The following is a 16834-nucleotide window of genomic DNA, read 5'->3' on the forward strand; positions in this document are numbered from 1 at the left end:
TGAGCAGAGGCTGGGGACTCTGGTATGGGAAGGGAGTGGCTGCAGCATTCCCATCCCTTTCTGCAGCAGTAGAACCGGTGCTCATCCCAGCTCTAGGGCAGGCATTGCTGTGGGCTGTCTGTGCTTCCGCCCCTGGAGCCTGTCGCTGCTGGTGCCCTGCACGTTCCCAGCTCTGGGGCGCGGGGGGGAGTGCAAGAGATCGGGGGTGCTGGTTATCCTGGCCTCTTCCAAAAAAGGCGGGGGTCTGCAAACACAGGTCTGCAATCCTGGCCACGGTGGTGGGCAGCAGCATGCTCTGTGTTCCCAGCCGAGAGCGGGGTGAGGAAGGCCGGGTACTGACAGGGCTCGAGGGCCGGCGCCAGGCCGTGGGTCCCTGAGACCCCCTACGGCTAGCTGAGCTGCCGGGTGATGCCCCCCGGCTGCGTTATTAGGCGCAGGGGGCAGGCACAGCAGCAACGGGCCGAGCCTTTCCCGCCTGGGGACGGGGGCGGCGGCGGGCGGGGCCCCGCGTATGGGGCTCACGGCTCCGCCAGGTGCGGGGTGGCCCGTGGGGAACGGAAGTCCCGCTGCTCCACAGCCAGGCCACCGCGATCCGCCGGGACGGGGAGGTGGGGCCGGCAGCCCAGCTCGCTCCTGCGGAACCTCATCGCCTACCGCGGGCGGCGGGGCGGGGCCGGCGGGGCGTGGGCGTGCCCATGCAGATGAGGCGCCGCGCGGGCTCCTGGGGGCCCGTTCCCTGTCGGGGTCGGCAGCGGCCACGGGCGTCCGCGGCGTCGTGCGGACGCGTGGCGTCGGGCAGGCGCGGGGCGCGTGTCGGGGCGTGTTCCGTGCTCGTGTTCCTCGCGCGTGTTCCGCGGTGGCCGCGTCGTGGGTGCGCGTGCGTTGTTGTGCGGTGTTGTGTTGCGGGGTCGGTGCTCATACTTACCTGGCAGGGGAGACACCATGATCAGGCAGGTGGTTTTCCCAGGGCGAGGCTCATCCCCTGCACTCCGGGTGTGCTGACCCCTGCGATTTCCCCAAATGCGGGAAACTCGACTGCATAATTTGTGGTAGTGGGGGACTGCGTTCGCGCTCTCCCCTGGCTCGCATGGTTAATAACAGACCTTGCACTTCCACAGCAGTTTCCCGGGCAGGAGCGCCCTATCCCCCCCCCGGAAGTCGCCTCGCGCGCACCGGGTCGGGTTCGCTCCACCCGGCTCTGCATTATCCGTCCGCGGGGCCCTGAGGCGCCGCGGGAGCTGGTGCAGGATTTTCCTTTGACGAAACGTGCGAGGGGCTGCAATGACGGACGAGAAGGGCTTTAAACCCCGCAGGATGTTCAGCCGTCAGCCCCTGCAAACGGCCACCCACGGCCCCGGGGAGGTGCCGACGCCATCGCGCCGCTGCCCATCACCAGGTCAGCTCGCTGGGAAGCGGACGAGCGCGCACGGAAAGTGGCTTCAGCCGCGTGAACTGTCCTCGGGCAACTCGAGACCCTCCCCCGAGCAATGCCCCCTCCTCACAGAGGGCGCCCCCCCGACAGCACGCGAGCGGGTAGGAAGACGAGCGCTGTGCAGGGAGCCCAGGCGCGCACGAACGGCGATTGAAAATGACGATCGCGTGACTGGGGCCGGGCCACTGTCGCTTGGCGCGTGCGAAGTTTGCCCTCCGCTGGCAGCCCCGGGGTTGTGCGCAGGTAACGACCGCACCCAACCGTGCTTGCAGCAGGGCTGGAGGCGCTGCCCGGGCTGGTTTATCTGTTTTTCAACCACCGAGCCAGGGGAGAGCGCGAACGCAGTCCCCCACTACCACAAATTATGCAGTCGAGTTTCCCGCATTTGGGGAAATCGCAGGGGTCAGCACACCCGGAGTGCAGGGGATGAGCCTCGCCCTGGGAAAACCACCTGCCTGATCATGGTGTCTCCCCTGCCAGGTAAGTATGAACACGCACCCCGCAACACAACACCGCACAACAACGCACGCGCACCCACGACGCGGCCACCGCGGAACACGCGCGCGGAACACGCCGCGACACGCGCCCCGCGCCTGCCCGACGCCACGCGCCCGCACGATGCCGCAGACGCCCGTGGCCGCCGCCGGCCCCGACCGGGAACGGGCCCCCAGGAGCCCGCGCGGCGCCTCATCTGCATGGGCACGCCCACTCCCGGCCGGCCCCGCCCCGCCTCGCTCCGCCCCGGCCGCGGAAGGACGCTCCTGCCGGGGCCGGGGCCGGGCCGCGGGGCACCGCCGCCGGTAACGTCCGGTCCCACCGCCTGCCGCGGGCGCCTCTGCCGGGCCGGCTCCAGCCGCCGCCGCCTCTCGCCACAGACACCCCCCGCCCCCTTCCCGCGGCCCCTGGGACACCGGCACCGCCCGGTGCTGCGCGGGGCTCGGCCGGCCGGAGCCTCCGAGGGCCGGGCAGCCGGTGGAAGGGCCGCAGGTGCTCTGGGAGCGCGGGGGCTTCCAGCGCTGGGCCCTGCCACCCCATCGCCCATCCCGGCCGCTGGGCTGTATGAGCCTTCGCAGCTGTCAGTCCCAGCCCTGCTGCCTGCCCCTCTCTTTCCGCCAGCCCCGGGGCAGGTGGCGCCGCTCCTCTGGCCTCCGCTCGTGCTGCCCGGGCCTCGTTCCAGTGTACCCGTTGGCCTCAAGGCAGTGTCAGCTGAGCCCTCTCCTGCACCACTACCGCCGTCAATACGGCCAGCTGTGCCCGGTGCTGTCCTAAGCAGTTCCTCATCCACCCCCCATGCCTGGGGGCTGTTCCCACTGGCTCAAAGATTTTCTCATGGTGCCTCAATCAGTATCTGACGTTCACCTCAAATGTTATGTGCAGCCGCTTCTGTCCTTGGCCTGGGCTCTGCATGCGCACAGCATGTGCTGTTGTCCAACCGGCCCCAGCCCACGAGCAGCTGCTCCGGTCTGTGGGCACCAAAGTTCGTGTCACTGTGTCCGTGAAGCTGGACCAGCAGCGCCAGCAGCACCCCCACCATGGCAGGGCCTCGGCGGCAGGTCCTGCCCCAGCCAGTGCTCCATGCGGGGGGATGGCTTGTGCGGGCAGGGGAAGTAGCACGTGTGGGGCATTTGCCATGTTGTTTGGTGACATGTAACCGGCCGGTGGGTGTGTGAAGCACAAGCAGGGACAGTTTTGATCCAGAGGCAGCCGGGATAAACCCCGAGAGCCCCAGCAGTTCCCATGGCAGGATGAGGTTTAGGAGCACAACCAGCAGCACCCAGACACCGGGAGGGGGGCGAGGGGGTGGGTTTGCATTTGCCAAGGGAGCACAAGGGCGCACGGGGTGCTGGAGCTGGCGGGTGTGGGGCACTGTGACTGCGGGTGTTGACCGGCCCCTTGCCTTCACCGTGGAGGGCACAGAGGCTTTCAGGGCACCACGTGCTTGTCCCCTCCACGGGCACCTGCTCTTGCTGTGCCGCTGTCAGTGCCCAGACCCCACGGTCCTGGCACTGGGGTCCCTGGGCTGCATGCGCTGTCGTCACAGACTGTGTAGGTGCTGTTGTGTTGAGCTGTAGCAGAGCCCAGCACGAGCCAGTACCGCCCAGTGGGATCCGGCCCAGCTACTGGAGCCCAGCGCCGTGGCCAGGGCTCCGTGGCCTCTGCCCAAACTGGGGCTGCAGCTCCCGCCTTCCCCTCTGCGGGCTCAGCCGGCTGCGGAGCACAGCCCGTGTCCCCGAGACACCCCCGGCCCCCTCGAGCACCCCCGGGCGCCCCCACGGTCCCGGCCACAGGCCCTGGCGCTGCCCCACGGGTCCCCTCCCGCTGCTGGCCCCGCTGCGGCTCCGGCTCCACGCAGCACCGGGAGGAGTCCCAGGGGCCGCGGGGCCGGTCGGGCCGCCGTGAAGGGGGCGGGGGGTGTCTGTGGCGAGAGGCGGAGGCGGCGGACGGTGGGACCGGACGTTACCGGCGGCGGTGCCCCGCGGCCCGGCCCCGGCCCCGGCAGGAGCGTCCTTCCGCGGCCGGGGCGGAGCGAGGCGGGGCGGGGCCGGCCGGGAGTGGGCGTGCCCATGCAGATGAGGCGCCGCGCGGGCTCCTGGGGGCCCGTTCCCGGTCGGGGCCGGCGGCGGCCACGGGCGTCCGCGGCGTCGTGCGGGCGCGCGGCGTCGGGCAGGCGCGGGGCGCGTGTCGCGGCGTGTTCCGCGCGCGTGTTCCGCGGTGGCCGCGTCGTGGGTGCGCGTGCGTTGTTGTGCGGTGTTGTGTTGCGGGGTGTGTGTTCATACTTACCTGGCAGGGGAGACACCATGATCAGGCAGGTGGTTTTCCCAGGGCGAGGCTCATCCCCTGCACTCCGGGTGTGCTGACCCCTGCGATTTCCCCAAATGCGGGAAACTCGACTGCATAATTTGTGGTAGTGGGGGACTGCGTTCGCGCTCTCCCCTGGCTTACATGGTTAAAAAACAGTCGTGGACTATTTATAATGAGGAGTCGGTCAGTTTTGTTCGATAATTTTAGCGGCGGGTGCGCAGTGTTTTCTCCACGCCCATTAACGGCGTTATTCCAGTGCTACTCTCTGCTTCATCACCGTGCAAATCCTGGGCCCGTTCCGTTATGGCCACGCGCGCACCCCGTCGGCGGGGGGTCCCGCGGACCCCGCGCTTTCCCGTCCACGCGCCTTTATGTTCACTCCTGGAGCGGTGCCGTTTCCCCGCGCGGCCCCGGAGGCTCGGCTTCGATGAGCGTGGGGCTGTGCGCCCCCGCGGCGCTGTCACGCGATGGGGGAGGGCGCGGAGCCTTTCGGTAATGACGTTGCCGGCGTGACGCGATCCCTCCGCGCCACCGCCGCGCTTCGGCTTCCGGATCCGGTTCCGTGCTGGCTGCGCGGCCCGCGACGGGGCGGCGGCGGCGGCTCCGGGAGCCCGTGGGGACCCGCCCGGATGGCGTCCAGCGCCGCCCGCGGGCCGCGCTGCCGGGAGCGGAGCCGCCGGGGCCGCTCGGGACGGGAATCGGCTGCCGCCGGCCGCAGCCGCAGCCGCAGCCGGGCGCGAGAGGGCGAGCCCCGGCCGCTCCGTACGTACCGGGGTGGGGGGTGCCTGGGGCCGCGTCTGCTGCTGCGAGGGTGCCCGGGGGGGCGCGGGCGGGGGCGGCTCCCTGGGTACCGTGCGGTGCCGCGGCCGGCCCAGAGGTGAGCCGCACCAGCGCTCCTGGGAACGTGTTTGGTCGCGCCCGGGCCCCGTGTGCTTCGACCGGGCGCGGCTGCAGCCCGGCGGTCTCGGTGCCCAGGGCGGTGGCACAGCCCCGCTGTGCTTTCGTGCTAAGTCCAGCTGTTATTTTTGGGCAGGGGAATTGTCACCGTTCAGAGATGTGGATGCTTCGGCCCACTCTGAGAAGGGAGTAGAAGCTGCCAAGTCCCAGAAAAAAACTGTCCAAAACAAAAAAACAAAAAGTCATCCTAGTGACCCCAGTGACCCAGCCCCTGCGGAGGCCGAGGACTGTGGTGAGCCCTCGAGGACCTCTGAGAACGGGGCCGTGCCACCTCCAAAGGCACCGAGGAAGCGCGGGCGAAAGTCCAAGACGGAGATGCTGCTGCTAAAACTGTCTCAGGACCTGGAGTGCCCGACCCCGGAGCCCATCTGCGTGCAGAAGATGCTGGGGAGCAGCGAGGCAGCGGAGGGCCTGGAGACACCCCGCGGCGGGCGCCCCAAGAGGCGAGCAGCCAAAGTGTAAGCGGGGGCAGTGGATGCGGGCGTCCAGGGGTGGGGGCGAGGGGGAGGGTGGAAGGACAGGGGGACACTGCATTCAGAGTGGTTCATCAAGACCTCCGCCTTGCTTTGGGGGTCTTGGTGTCTTCCCTGAAGGACTTTGTCCCACGTTGGTGGGACAGACTGATTCCCCATAGAACAGTCCTTTCCTGCTCTAGAATGATGTGTTTGGATCCAGGAGCAGGGGCTGTAGATGAGCTTGCATGCAGTGGGTCTTTGATGGCATTGGGCCATCTGCGGTGGGGAATAGGTTTCCTTCATTCCTGACAAAGCCAGGACAGGCTTGTTTGGGGTTGGGGGGGAGCAGAGCAAGCTGTGCAAGCAATGTGCTGCTTAAAGGAGAGTCCTGGGGGGAGCCAGTGTGCTCTGTGGTCTGTGAAGGCAGCTCAGGCAATGCCTTTGCCCTCCAAGTGCCTGTGCAGCCCTGGGTTTGCACAGCAGAGCTGGCAGGTTGCAGTGCCCCAGTCCCCTCACTCTGCTGAGCAGAGGGAGGGTGCAGTAGCTGATACGGGAACTCCCTTGGCTGAGGGCACTTGCAGGAGGAGCTCTGGCTTTCCTGCCTTCTGGCTGGCAAAGGGACATATGCTGCTTTTTTGATTGCTGGATGCGTTCCTCTGCCTACTGCCAGAGACCCAAGGAGTCTGGTGTTCCCTGGGGAGGTTGCAGGGGATGCTGGTTGCCTGAGTGGCCAGCTGGGAGGCTGGCAGTGCATCCAGACAGGCTCTGCTGAAGCCTGGCTAGGCAGGGCTGGAGCAAATTTCTTGCCCAGACCCACATGGTCCTGGAGGGAGGGCTGGCTGGTCCCTGTGTGGTCCCTCTGCTCACCTTTGTGTCTTTGGTGTCCCAGGGCTTTGCTGTACCTGCAAGAGCTGGCAGAGGAGCTGACATCTGTGTACCAGCCTCCAGCTCCCACTGAGGGTGCCCAAGAGCCGGAGCCAGAGGTTGAGCATGTGCAGAAAAAGCGTCGGAGCCGGAGGAGGAAGGAGGAGGAAACAGATAGTGATGATCCTGCACAAGATTCTGACTTTGTGCCCTCGAAGGAGGTGTTGCTACAGGCAGAGGAGGAGGAGGGGAGTGATGCACCACTCAGTGAGGTGTCGGAGCCAGAGCTGGAGGTGCTCCGAGGACATGGTGGGAAGGTGTCGTCTGCAGGGGTAAGGGCAGGGTTAAGGGCAAGGTCTTTGCCCTGGCCACTTCTTACCTTTGGCCTGGCATGAACAACACAAAGTGTCTGAACTGTCGTGTGGTGCCCCCACACCGGCTGTTTGGGGCAGGACAGCTCTGAAACAGGACTCAGGGATGGCACAGTGTCCTTCAGCTGTGAGTCCAGGCATGAGCTCTTTGGGCTTAATTGTGGGCAGAGGCAGCTCCAAGTGAGGGTGAATGGGGACAGGGCAATAGGTACTCCTGGGAGAGGGTGCAGGTTCTTGGGCTCCTGCTGAAGCTGATGGGGAGGTAAAGGCAGGATCCTGGGGGCTGTCCTGTAGTTCGTGGAAGTCCCCAGAATGGCACTTTGTGTCTTCAGCCCAGTGTGACATGGTCTTGGTGACTGCTGCTGCTGTGGCTGTGGGAGAGCTCAGTGTTTGTGGGCTGCATTGTTGCTGTTTAGGGTGGGCAGGTCCCCCCAGGAGCTCGTGGGAACATTTGGGCAGGTAGAGGCAGTCCGGGCCAGGCCCTTTGGCTAGGTCCTGCTCTGAGTCTTCTCTTGTGCCCAGAGATCCAAGCCCCAGTGCCGAGGCCTTGCTCCCAATGGCTTCCACAACTCCATCATGGCCCCAGTGGAGAAGTGCTCCAGCCTCACCTGCAGCCTGTGAGTAGGAGCATTGGCGTGCTGGGGTGTTTGGGTGGGCTATGGGGGGAGCAGTGGCTGTTGGTGCCCTGGGTAGCATCGCTATCACAGGCATGAGAGCAAAGGAGCATGTGCTGTTGGGATTGTCGGCGTTCTGCTGGCAGCCACTAGGGATGGGACACCTGTGCTGCAGGCAGGGTGTGGGCAGGGGGGCTGCCTGTGCCCGAGGCAGGGATTGGGCTGGGCAACAGGGCTGTGCTGACGTCTGGTGTATCTGCTGCAGGCGAGATCAGAAGTACTCGCAGTGGGAATTCCCCGACTGGATCCCTTTGGTGCATAAGTGGACATGTCTCTCTGAAAGGTACCATCGGAGCAGTGCAGGAGGGGAGAGGGGCTGGGAAGGACATGTGGCACAGGCGCTGCCTGCACTCAGGCTGTGTGATGGGCAGGTTCTGGCAATGTTTGGGGTGAACTGGTGTGGGAACGGTGGGTGGTCCCAGCTATCAGGGCTAGGAGAAAACAAGGGCACAGTGAGCATTGTACTCCCCCACTCCTCTGGCAGGATTAGGCCCCAGCAGAAAGGGTGGAGCTTTCGGTCGTGGGCTTTGAGGGTCTCGTGGATTTGGCCATGGAGTTTGAGTAGTCCTGAGGGTGGCCAGCAGTAGGATACACCGGACTGTGTGGAGGCTGGGATGGGTGCCAGGGCATGCTGGGGCATGACTGGGTGAGGGGCAGGGGTGGGGAGACATCCTCTCACCTTCTTCTGCCTCCCCAGCGAAGCTGCCCCGTACCTGCCAGCAGAGGACAGGTCTCCCCTCTTCTCCATCCAGCGGGAGGGCATCGAAGACGAAGGTGTCTTGTACAGGGTAAACAGGTCCGTGACAGGGTGCCCCGGGGCACTGCCAGGGTGGTGGCTGTTGTGTTTAGGGCAGGCAGTAACCCCCAGGGCTTCGGTTCCAGCAGGTCCAAGGGCCAGGTGGCTGCCCTGGGACAGGAGGAGCAGCTGTTGGCTGATCAGCCAGGCCATGCAGCGTGCCTTGGGGTCCTACTGCTCCCCAGCCCCGTGCCAGGGCTCTGCACCAGCTGGGTGCTGCTCTGCCCAGCCCACACACTCCCACCCCACAGCAGCACTGCTCTTGCCCCCTGTGCCCTTACATGCCTCCTTGCTGGCAGGTTCAACTCCCTGCAGCCCCACAAGGAACGCCTGGATGTGTCTTTCTTCGTGGGTGGCCCTGTGTGGGCAATGGAGTGGTGCCCGTCCCCGGAGGGCTCGGCGGCCTCTCAATACGTGGCTGTCTACTGCCATGGGAGCATGGAGGAGACACACAGCGTGGCTGGGCTCCACAGGGGCCCCGCGCTCCTGCAGCTCTGGGGCCTGGGCACGCTGCAGCAGGAGCAGGGGTGAGTGGCCTCGCCTGGGGAACAGACCCCTGGGGAAGGGGCCAGGGGCTGCCTGGCTCCGGGGGATGAGACAGGGCCTGTATCCCTTGTCCCTCTGTGGCTGAGTGTGTGGTGAGGTTCATCCTCTCCCAGAGCCGCCAGCCTGAACCCCATGGGGGCTGTACTGGCAGCCACCTTCGCTGCTGGTGTATACTGGAGCTGCTGGGCACAAGCTGCAGCATTCTTTATGGCTCAACCCATGCCTGCAGCACTGCTGACAAAGCCAGGCTGGCCTATGCCATTGCTGCTGATCACGGCTGCGTCTGGGACATGAAGTTCTGCCCCAGTGGTGCCTGGGAGCCACCCACTGCTGCCAGGAAGGTGAGTGCGCTGCTAGAAGGGCTGTCTGGGCGCTGGGGGCCACCTTTGGTTTCCCCCAGGGCTCCTAAGTCCGTGCCCTCGCTAAAGCCTTGCTTTCCAAGGTAGGGGATGGTGACCCAGGGGCTGAGCCCGTGTGTCATTCCACAGCACCCACAGATGAGCCGGCTGGGCCTGCTGGCTGTGGCCTTCTCGGTTGGCAAGGTGCTGCTGTACTCCCTCCCGCACCCCAGCGCCCTGCAGCACTCCAAGAGAACCCAGGTAAAAGGTAGGAAGAGCTGCGCCGCCAGGCAGGGGCGTCCTGGCCCTTGTCCCACTGTGCCGGGGTGGGCAGCGTGCGAGCCCTGGAAGCCTGCTGTGCCAGGATGGGGGGGCTGTGCTGGGGCACAGCTGTGGGGCAAGTCCCGCTCACCAGATGCAGCAGGACTGTGCCCAGAGCAGTGAGCCCTGGCACACACACCTCCAGTCTTGGGACTAGCAGCTGTTGCCACCTGCAGCGTGGCTTCTGACAGCGAGGCACTGTGGCAGGGGGAGTAAGGTGGCTTTTTGGTGTCGGAGGATGTCAAAGCACCACTGGCCCAAAGGCAGGGTCAAGTCTCAGGGGGCTGCTGGGACAGCCCAGCCAGGCCATGGCTCCCAAGCCAGCCCTACCTGCAGCTGGGTGCATCGGGAGGGAGCTCTTGGCAACGATGATGTGACTGGAGTGGGGTTGCAGGGTGAGAGATAGCTGCACGAGTGTGTTCCCGAATCTTCCCCCATCTCCCCACTTGCTGCTGCAAGCGTGTCCTGTTATGGCAGAGCTGCTTATTCCAGCCTGGCTTAGAGCTGTTTGTCATAGCAGAGACCTGGAGCTCTGAGCACTTGGCTGGCTCAGGCTAATGGTGCTTGTAATAGTCTCATCTGCTGGGAGCCAAGGGAGATTGATGACCTGCACGTGCTGCTCGTGGTTGCTCAGCCGTGGCTGACAGCCCGCGCGTCTGTGGCTGACAATGGGAAATAGGTTTCCTGCACTCGAGCATGGCTACCGACCCCCTCAGCACGTTGCACTGCTGCCTGCGCCGGCCCCGCACTGCCTTTCCCGCCCCCCTTTCCCGTGCCGGCTCCGGGTGGTTTGTGCTGGCTGCCGCAGGCCCCACGTGGGGAGCTTGCGGCAGGCGTGTGTTCTTCCCCAGCCTGCAAAGCTCCTGCGGACGGGCCGGTCCTGTCACGTAGCGTCAGCCTGGCTGCGGCGGCACGTACTGTCCTTGTGCCTCACAGCCGGGCTGGGGGTGCTGGTTTGCAGCCGTGGGATCAGTGCCAGCCTGCGGTGCGCTGGGGCTCTGCCGGCAGCTCCCGGGTCGGTGTGGCTGTGCTGGCTTTCCCTGGGGCTCCAGGTACCTGCACCTACCTAGTGCCTCCATGTGACAGAGCCTGGGGCTGCTCTCTGCATGTGCCCTGGCTGTCACGGAGGTGCCAGAGAAGACGTGTGGCTCCTCTGTATCTCTGCAAGACGCTGCCTCTGTCTGCAGCTGTCACGCTCCGGGGTGCGGATGTGCTTGTCTGGTGCTCGCTGTGCCCAAGAACGGCCCCGTGCTGCTGGGGGGGGCCCTTCCAGCCCAAGATGTGCATGAGAGAGGACCTGCAGCACCTTGTCTGTCTCTGGCGGACAAAGCTGGTGCATGGGGGGTCCTGCAGGTGCCTCGTCCTGAGCTGTTTGGCGCAGAGGTCTCTGCGCAGTCTGCCCTCCCCAGGAGTGGCTGCCTGCGCTGCTCCAGCCCCCATCACCAGCTGCCTTTGCCTGGCAGAGCAGTCTGTCCCACGCAGCTCCTTTTTTCCTCCCTCGAGTGGTCACGGTCTGGTCTGGTCCCTATATGTCACTGGATCCCTTCAAGTTTCTGAATGTGTCTTCTATCAAGGCAGGCAGCTGGTCATGGTGGGGGGAAGATTGCTGGGGTGAGGGGAACGTCAGCCCTGCCTTCTCTCTGCCTGTGGTGCCTTTCAGGATGCTGCTTCCTCCAGTGCAGGCAGGTCTGGCTCCTAGAGGTCCTGCTAGTGCCTGGTATTTGCTCCTATGTGCGCTCTGTTTGCTGCTGCTGGGTGTGCTTGCGTGCCATGGGGACACTGGTCCTGATGGGTGACAGGACAGGGACTGAGAGCCCTGCTCAGGGCTGCTGAGCAGCTTGTGCCACAGGGAGCTTCTAGGAGAGCTGGTGCCTGTCCTGACCCTCCTCTGCTCTTTTCTAGATGGGTCCTTCCACAAACACATTATCTGCAAGGTCAGTGTCCTCTACCACCGCGGTCCCCCATCAGGGCTGGCACTCAGTGAGCCTCCTGGCTGCTGCAGGTGGGAGAGCTGGGGAGGGAGTCGGGATGCCTGCAGAGCTTGTTGGCCTGGGCTGTTTGCAGTGGCAGAGCAAAGCTGTGCTCACAGACCTGGGTGTCCCTGGCTCTTGGGATGCAGATGAGACCAGCGTGGAGCTGTGACTGATGTCTGTCCTTTGGCTTTCAGGTGCAGTGTATTGCCACGCTCCAGGTGGGCTCCGTCCAGGCAGGGAATGCGTCCGAGTGTGGCCAGTGCTTTAGCCTCTCCTGGATGCCATCCAAGCCCCATCATCACCTTGCAGCTGGCTTTTATGATGGTGAGTCCTGCTCCTGCACAAGAAGGGCCTGCATCCTGTGGCAGAGCCCTGGGGGAGCAGCCCTTGCCCTGTAGCAGGCAGAGACATGTGGAGCTTCCTGCTCCTCTGGCCTCAGCCTGGGGCAGGTAATGGGGGAGCCTGAGGGTGAGGTATGGGGTCAGCATTGGGCTGAGCAGCAGCAAGCGGCAGGCACCGTGCAGGATCCTGTCGGCCTGTCCCTGGCATGGGGGGAAGGCTTATCATGGGCTGGCCGCCGGCACCTGTCAGCTCCAGGATGTGGCTCTGACTTAATCCACATCTGTCTGACTTGCCTGGATGCAGTTTTGTGCCTGGCTTCAGGCAATCCACAGCTCTGTGCTGTGCTGCCAGGACCTGCGGTACCCAAGCTGTCTTGTCCTGCTCTAAGCCCCAGCTGTGGCTCCAGCCTTGGCTCAACTGCTCTGCCTCGCAGCTCCTGCAGCCCCTGCCTGGGCTGTTGCCTGTTCTGCAGCTATGCACTGTCTTGGGTCCCATGCTGCAGTGCTGGGTGTCCTCTGCAGCACTGGTGCAGTTGCGGGGCAGCTCATCACAAGCACAGGTTTTGTCCTACAGGCACTGTGGCTGTCTGGAACCTGCTCACCAAGTCCCTGCTGCAGTGTGTGCGCCAGCCCGATGGCTCCCTCAAGCTCTACCCTTTCCGGTGCTTTCTAGCCCATGACCACGCAGTCCGGAGCATAGAGTGGTGCAAGGCTGACAGGTGAGGGCAGGAGAGCTGTTGCAGGTGCTGCCTGGGAGAACACGCTTGCTCCTGCGGATGAGGCTCCTTTGCCAAGATGGGCTTAAGAGGACTCTGTGCTGGTGGCCCTTGGCCCTCTGGAGCACCAGAGAGGCTGGGTTGGGTGTTAGAGGAAGAGGGCTTGAGCCACTGCCTGCGGGAGCAGTGCTGTGCTGCCAAGCCAGGACCACCTCATCCCTGCAGCAGGGACAGGGCACAGCCCTGCGCTGGGATCTCAGTGCTGCCTTTCTCCTGGTTCTCAGCAACTTCCTGGTCACGGCAGGGAGCGACCGTAAGATCAAGTTCTGGGACCTGCGGCGGCTCTATGAGCCCATCAACAGCATCAAGCGGTTCCTCAGCACTGAGGTGGCCTGGCTGCTGCCCTACAATGGGGTCACCGTGGCCCAGGACAACTGCTATGCCTCGTGAGTTCTGGGGCTGTTGCAGTGACTGGTCTGCTTGGAGGCCAGCCTTGCTGCTGGGGTCTGGCCTTACTCCCCAGGGGCCCCTCTGGTCTCTCCCTGCCTGGGAGCATCCATCTATGCCATGGCAGGAGCAGGCTGTGCTTGTGCCGGGCAACACCACAGCTGCGCAGTGCTGGCATCCCTTCAGCTGGGCCACCCTGGGGCATGAGCAAGCTGGGTGAGGGGAAGGATGAGGCCCCCAAGCTGGGCTGGGCAGTGGGGCTCCTGTGTGGCTCCAGGCTGACACAAGTTGGCAGAAGGATTCTGGGGTCTTGGTGTGTTCTCAGCCTCCAGGAACTGCCCTGAGCTGCCTTGTCATGTGCTGCTAGAGCAAGGACACCCCCTCTCCAATCCGCCTGGGTCCTGGGGTCTCTGGGGAGGTGGGCTGCTGCCTGGCTTTTGCCGTGTCAGGGTGGCAGTGCAGAGCTCTGTCCTCATCCATCCCCTTTCTGTTGCAGTTATGGTCTCTGTGGGATCCACTACATTGACGCTGGGTACTTGGGCTTCAAGGCTTATTTTGTGGCCCCTCGCAAGGGGACTGTGTGGGTAAGAGGCTGGTGCAGGGCAGTTCTGTCCTGGGGCCATGTCGGAGGCGGGGTGGGCATCTGCCCCAAACTCGGTACCAGCTGGGTCCCATGGCTCATGGATGGGGGGTGACTGCCTGGCCATGCGAGACCCTGGCCCTGGGGGTCACCCTCTGCCCTTTGGATGAGGAACCATGGCAGCCACACGAGGTGGTGTCTCTGCCTGTGTCCAAGCTGGCTGCACTTCTGAGCCCATCCCTCCCCAGGGGGTGGAAGGTGGTACCTGGGGGTTGGCATTTGTGGTGCTGGTGGGGAGCCTGTTGAAACCGTGTGCCTTAGAGCTGTATGTTCCTGCAGAGCATATCTGGCTCGGACTGGCTGAACACAGTGGCTGCGGGAGACATCACTGGCGAGCTGGTGGCTGCGGTGCTGCCTGACCTGGCCATCAACCCCCTCAACGTCAAGCGGTCCTCAGACCGCAGATTTGTAAGAGGCTGTCGTGCTCAGCCGGGCCCATCTGTGACGTGTGGGGCTGGGCAGGGTGGGAGTTGTGTTCCTGGGTCGCTGGAAGAGCATCCTGAGCTGGTGTCAGGGTCTCTGCTTCCTTAAGGACATGCCTGCATGTCTGCCTGACAGGCATGTGTGTGTTGTGCCCTTCCCACCCAGGCAGGGGCTGCCTGGTGGGGAAGGGTGGTGGTGACAGCAGCCTTGGCCCTGGGGATGGGACCTTTGGGGTTCAGCTCATGCATGGGGCAGGCCTGGCCCTGTTTGCCCCCGCTGTTATGGCAGCACCTCCTTCCTCTCTCTGCCCCAGACCCACCGTGCTGCGGCGCAGGGATCCCAGGGCCTCCAGGCCTGCTCAGTGTCTGGTGGTCCTGTGTGCGGGGAAGCAGATGGACCCTCTGCTCTGCCCTGAGCCCAATCTCCCTAACAGCCCATCTACAAAGCTGATCTGCTGCCCTGCAGCACCGCTGGGTCGGAGGGTGGTGAGCAGGCACTGCCGAAGACCAGGCTCTACAGCGAGATGGTGACCAAGAGCTACATCCGATTCTGGGACACAGACCTGGTAGGAGGGGGCAGGGGCAGGGCTGGGTGGTCCTGACTGTGAGCAGGGCCTGTGGGGTTGTGCCTGGGCAGTGGGAGCGGCAGGGCAAGGAGACACAGCTCAGATGTTGTGGCAGCCCCTCACCTCTGGCAGAGCCCAGGCTGGCTGCCCTGAGAGCAAGGGGATGGGCTGCCCTGCCACCTGCCCTCTGTAAAGCCTTGGCTGCCTTGCCAGCCTGGGCTGGGGTCCCCCAGGCAAGGGAGCTCCTGGCTGCCTGGTCACAGGGTGGTGGGGAGCATGGCTTGGTGTCCTGGCTGTGGCAGCAGTCAAGTCCCCAGCCCTGGGGAGGAGCCTAGAAGGTCACAGGCTGCCAGGACCCCCGCTCCCCAGTGCGCCAGCCCGTGTTCAGAGGTGTTGGCATGGGGCAGCAGGGCCAGGCTGTGCCCAAGGGCCCCCTGGAGAGAGGGAGTGAGTCTGTGGATCAGAGGCGCTGGTGGGGGTATGCCGTGCTCCAGCCACCCTGCCCAGACCCACCCTGTGGTCTGGCTCCAGCTGCCCTTTGCTGTGGCTTTTTGGTGGGTGACCCTGAGGGCAAGCTGTGTTCCCTGGCCAAGCAGCACCTGCCCCTGCTGCGGTCCTGGTGCTGCCAGGACCTCTGCGTGCAGTGCTCCTGCCCCGGCACGCAGCCCATGGCGGTGCCGCCACTTCACAGCGCAGCTTCAAGAACTTCCCCAGCCGGGAGCCCATGCGCAGGATGCACACACAGGAGGTGAAGGCAGAGCTGAGCCTCGACCGGCTGCAGCTGGAGTCCCTGCACAAGGTGAGAGGGGCTGCACCAAGCCCACAGCCCTGCTTGTAGCCTGGGAGACCACAGGCAGGAGGCTGTGGCTGCTGCAGGCAGCATCTGCTTCTGCCCTGCTATCCATGCCACTTTCTGGGTGCAGGGGTCCCAGCACCTTGGACCCTTTCCTCCTGACCTCCTTCTGCTCCTGCAGGTGCGCTTCAGCCCCAACCTGGACTCGCACGGCTGGCTGGTGTCGGGTGGGCAGGCGGGCATCGTGCGGGCACACTGCCTGTCAGGGCTGACCTCCAGTGTGGGCTGCCAGCTGCTCCTGGAACGGCGTGCCCGCTTCAGTTCCCTCTTTGGGGACAAGCCTGGCAGCCCCAGCCCTGCCGAGCACTCCCCACTGCCGGCAGAGTAATGCAGTGGGTCCCTCATGCTGCTGCCACATGTGCTTGCTCCGGGCTGGAGCTGTGCTGTCCAGGAGGGGCTGTGTGCCTCCTCTTGGTGCTTCTTACCCTCTGGGCCCTCACCTCGGGGAAGGGATGGCTGCTCCTGGCCATCACCTGGGATGCTCAGGACACTTGTCCTTGTGCTCTGGATTTGTGCTGTTTGGTCTGAGCTGGTGGGGCAGGGGAGGGGGGCGGTGGGCAGTGGGAACTGTGTGAGTCCCTGGGTTGAGCTGTGGATCTTGGGGCCTGACGCTGGAGCAGCACCTGTAAGCTCCCCACCTGCGTGGGGCTGTGCTTGCTCTTGCTTCCTGCTCCCCCATTGCTGGTTGACCCCCTGTCCCATGCAGGTGTAGGGAGGAGGCCGGGGGGGGCCAGCCTTGGCCTGGGCAGGGCAGATGGGGCTGGCAGGGTTGCCAGGAGCTCTGAAGTTGCTCACATTGAGCCTGTGTTCAGCTGTGCAGTAAACGTGGTTTGTTTTGTAAAGGCTGGTTGTGGTGCTGGCACGGGGCCCCCTGCAGCAGGCTGGTGTCTGGGGTGGCCATGTCTGCGGTGCTGTACCCCAGCCACACTGCCCCTCACAGGGGGGCTGGGGCCATCCTCCCTCCCCAGTCCCCTTCTGGCTGCCTGTGCCACCGCTGCTGCTCTCCAACAAGTTTATTGGCAGCTGTGGACTCTGCCACTGCCCGCTGGGCTCCTTGCACAAAGAGATAGACAGACACTTCACAAGTGCAACAGACACAGACTCACAAGGGTGGGAATGGATCAGGCCAAGGCACAGCAGGATCCAGCCTTGGCTGGGCAGCAGGGAGCAAGCCAGGGGGGCTAGCATGCCGGTTGAGCTGCAGGCTCTGGCGGCCCTGTCTCTCTGTGCCCACATGGGTGCAACAGCAGCAGCCACCCCGGACCCCCCCTGCAGCCCGGGTAGCACAAGCCTACAGGTGTGGGGGTGGTGGGGCAGCCC

The 16834-nt window shown here is 64.8% G+C and overlaps 1 protein-coding gene and 3 non-coding genes across 4 annotated transcripts; 3 read left to right on the forward strand and 1 right to left on the reverse strand.

The window, feature by feature from the left end:
• The first annotated feature begins 917 nt into the window (after window positions 1-917).
• LOC129736430 (U1 spliceosomal RNA) lies at window positions 918-1081 on the forward strand. Its single transcript, XR_008733022.1, has one exon. It is a non-coding gene; the product is annotated as a U1 spliceosomal RNA (small nuclear RNA).
• A 675-nt stretch (window positions 1082-1756) lies between these two features.
• On the reverse strand, window positions 1757-1920 carry LOC129736433 (U1 spliceosomal RNA). Its single transcript, XR_008733025.1, has one exon. It is a non-coding gene; the product is annotated as a U1 spliceosomal RNA (small nuclear RNA).
• A 2285-nt stretch (window positions 1921-4205) lies between these two features.
• On the forward strand, window positions 4206-4369 carry LOC114017266 (U1 spliceosomal RNA). The gene has a single exon (XR_003562210.1). It is a non-coding gene; the product is annotated as a U1 spliceosomal RNA (small nuclear RNA).
• A 49-nt stretch (window positions 4370-4418) lies between these two features.
• GTF3C2 (general transcription factor IIIC subunit 2) lies at window positions 4419-16356 on the forward strand. Its single transcript, XM_055712960.1, has 18 exons — window positions 4419-4996; window positions 5268-5649; window positions 6536-6842; window positions 7404-7498; window positions 7761-7838; window positions 8253-8351; window positions 8651-8878; window positions 9127-9238; window positions 9386-9503; window positions 11459-11490; window positions 11724-11853; window positions 12445-12589; window positions 12871-13032; window positions 13530-13617; window positions 13953-14081; window positions 14530-14661; window positions 15353-15460; window positions 15636-16356. Exons 1-18 carry the CDS (start codon window positions 4702-4704, stop codon window positions 15840-15842), a joined length of 2847 nt encoding a protein of 948 aa, XP_055568935.1. The 5' UTR covers window positions 4419-4701; the 3' UTR covers window positions 15843-16356.
• Window positions 16357-16834: the final 478 nt, after the last annotated feature.

This window comes from Falco cherrug, chromosome 6, assembly GCF_023634085.1.
Source record: "Falco cherrug isolate bFalChe1 chromosome 6, bFalChe1.pri, whole genome shotgun sequence".
Taxonomy (NCBI): domain Eukaryota; kingdom Metazoa; phylum Chordata; class Aves; order Falconiformes; family Falconidae; genus Falco; species Falco cherrug.

Bases quoted from the DNA above. Each gene is read 5' to 3' on its own strand.
- GTF3C2 (XM_055712960.1), top strand. From the start codon at position 4,702: ATGGGGGAGGGCGCGGAGCCTTTCGGTAATGACGTTGCCGGCGTGACG. The intron at 8,879-9,126 runs GTGAGTGGCCTC...CCATGCCTGCAG, and splicing joins ACGCTGCAGCAGGAGCAGGG to CACTGCTGACAAAGCCAGGC. The intron at 15,461-15,635 runs GTGAGAGGGGCT...CTGCTCCTGCAG, and splicing joins AGCTGGAGTCCCTGCACAAG to GTGCGCTTCAGCCCCAACCT.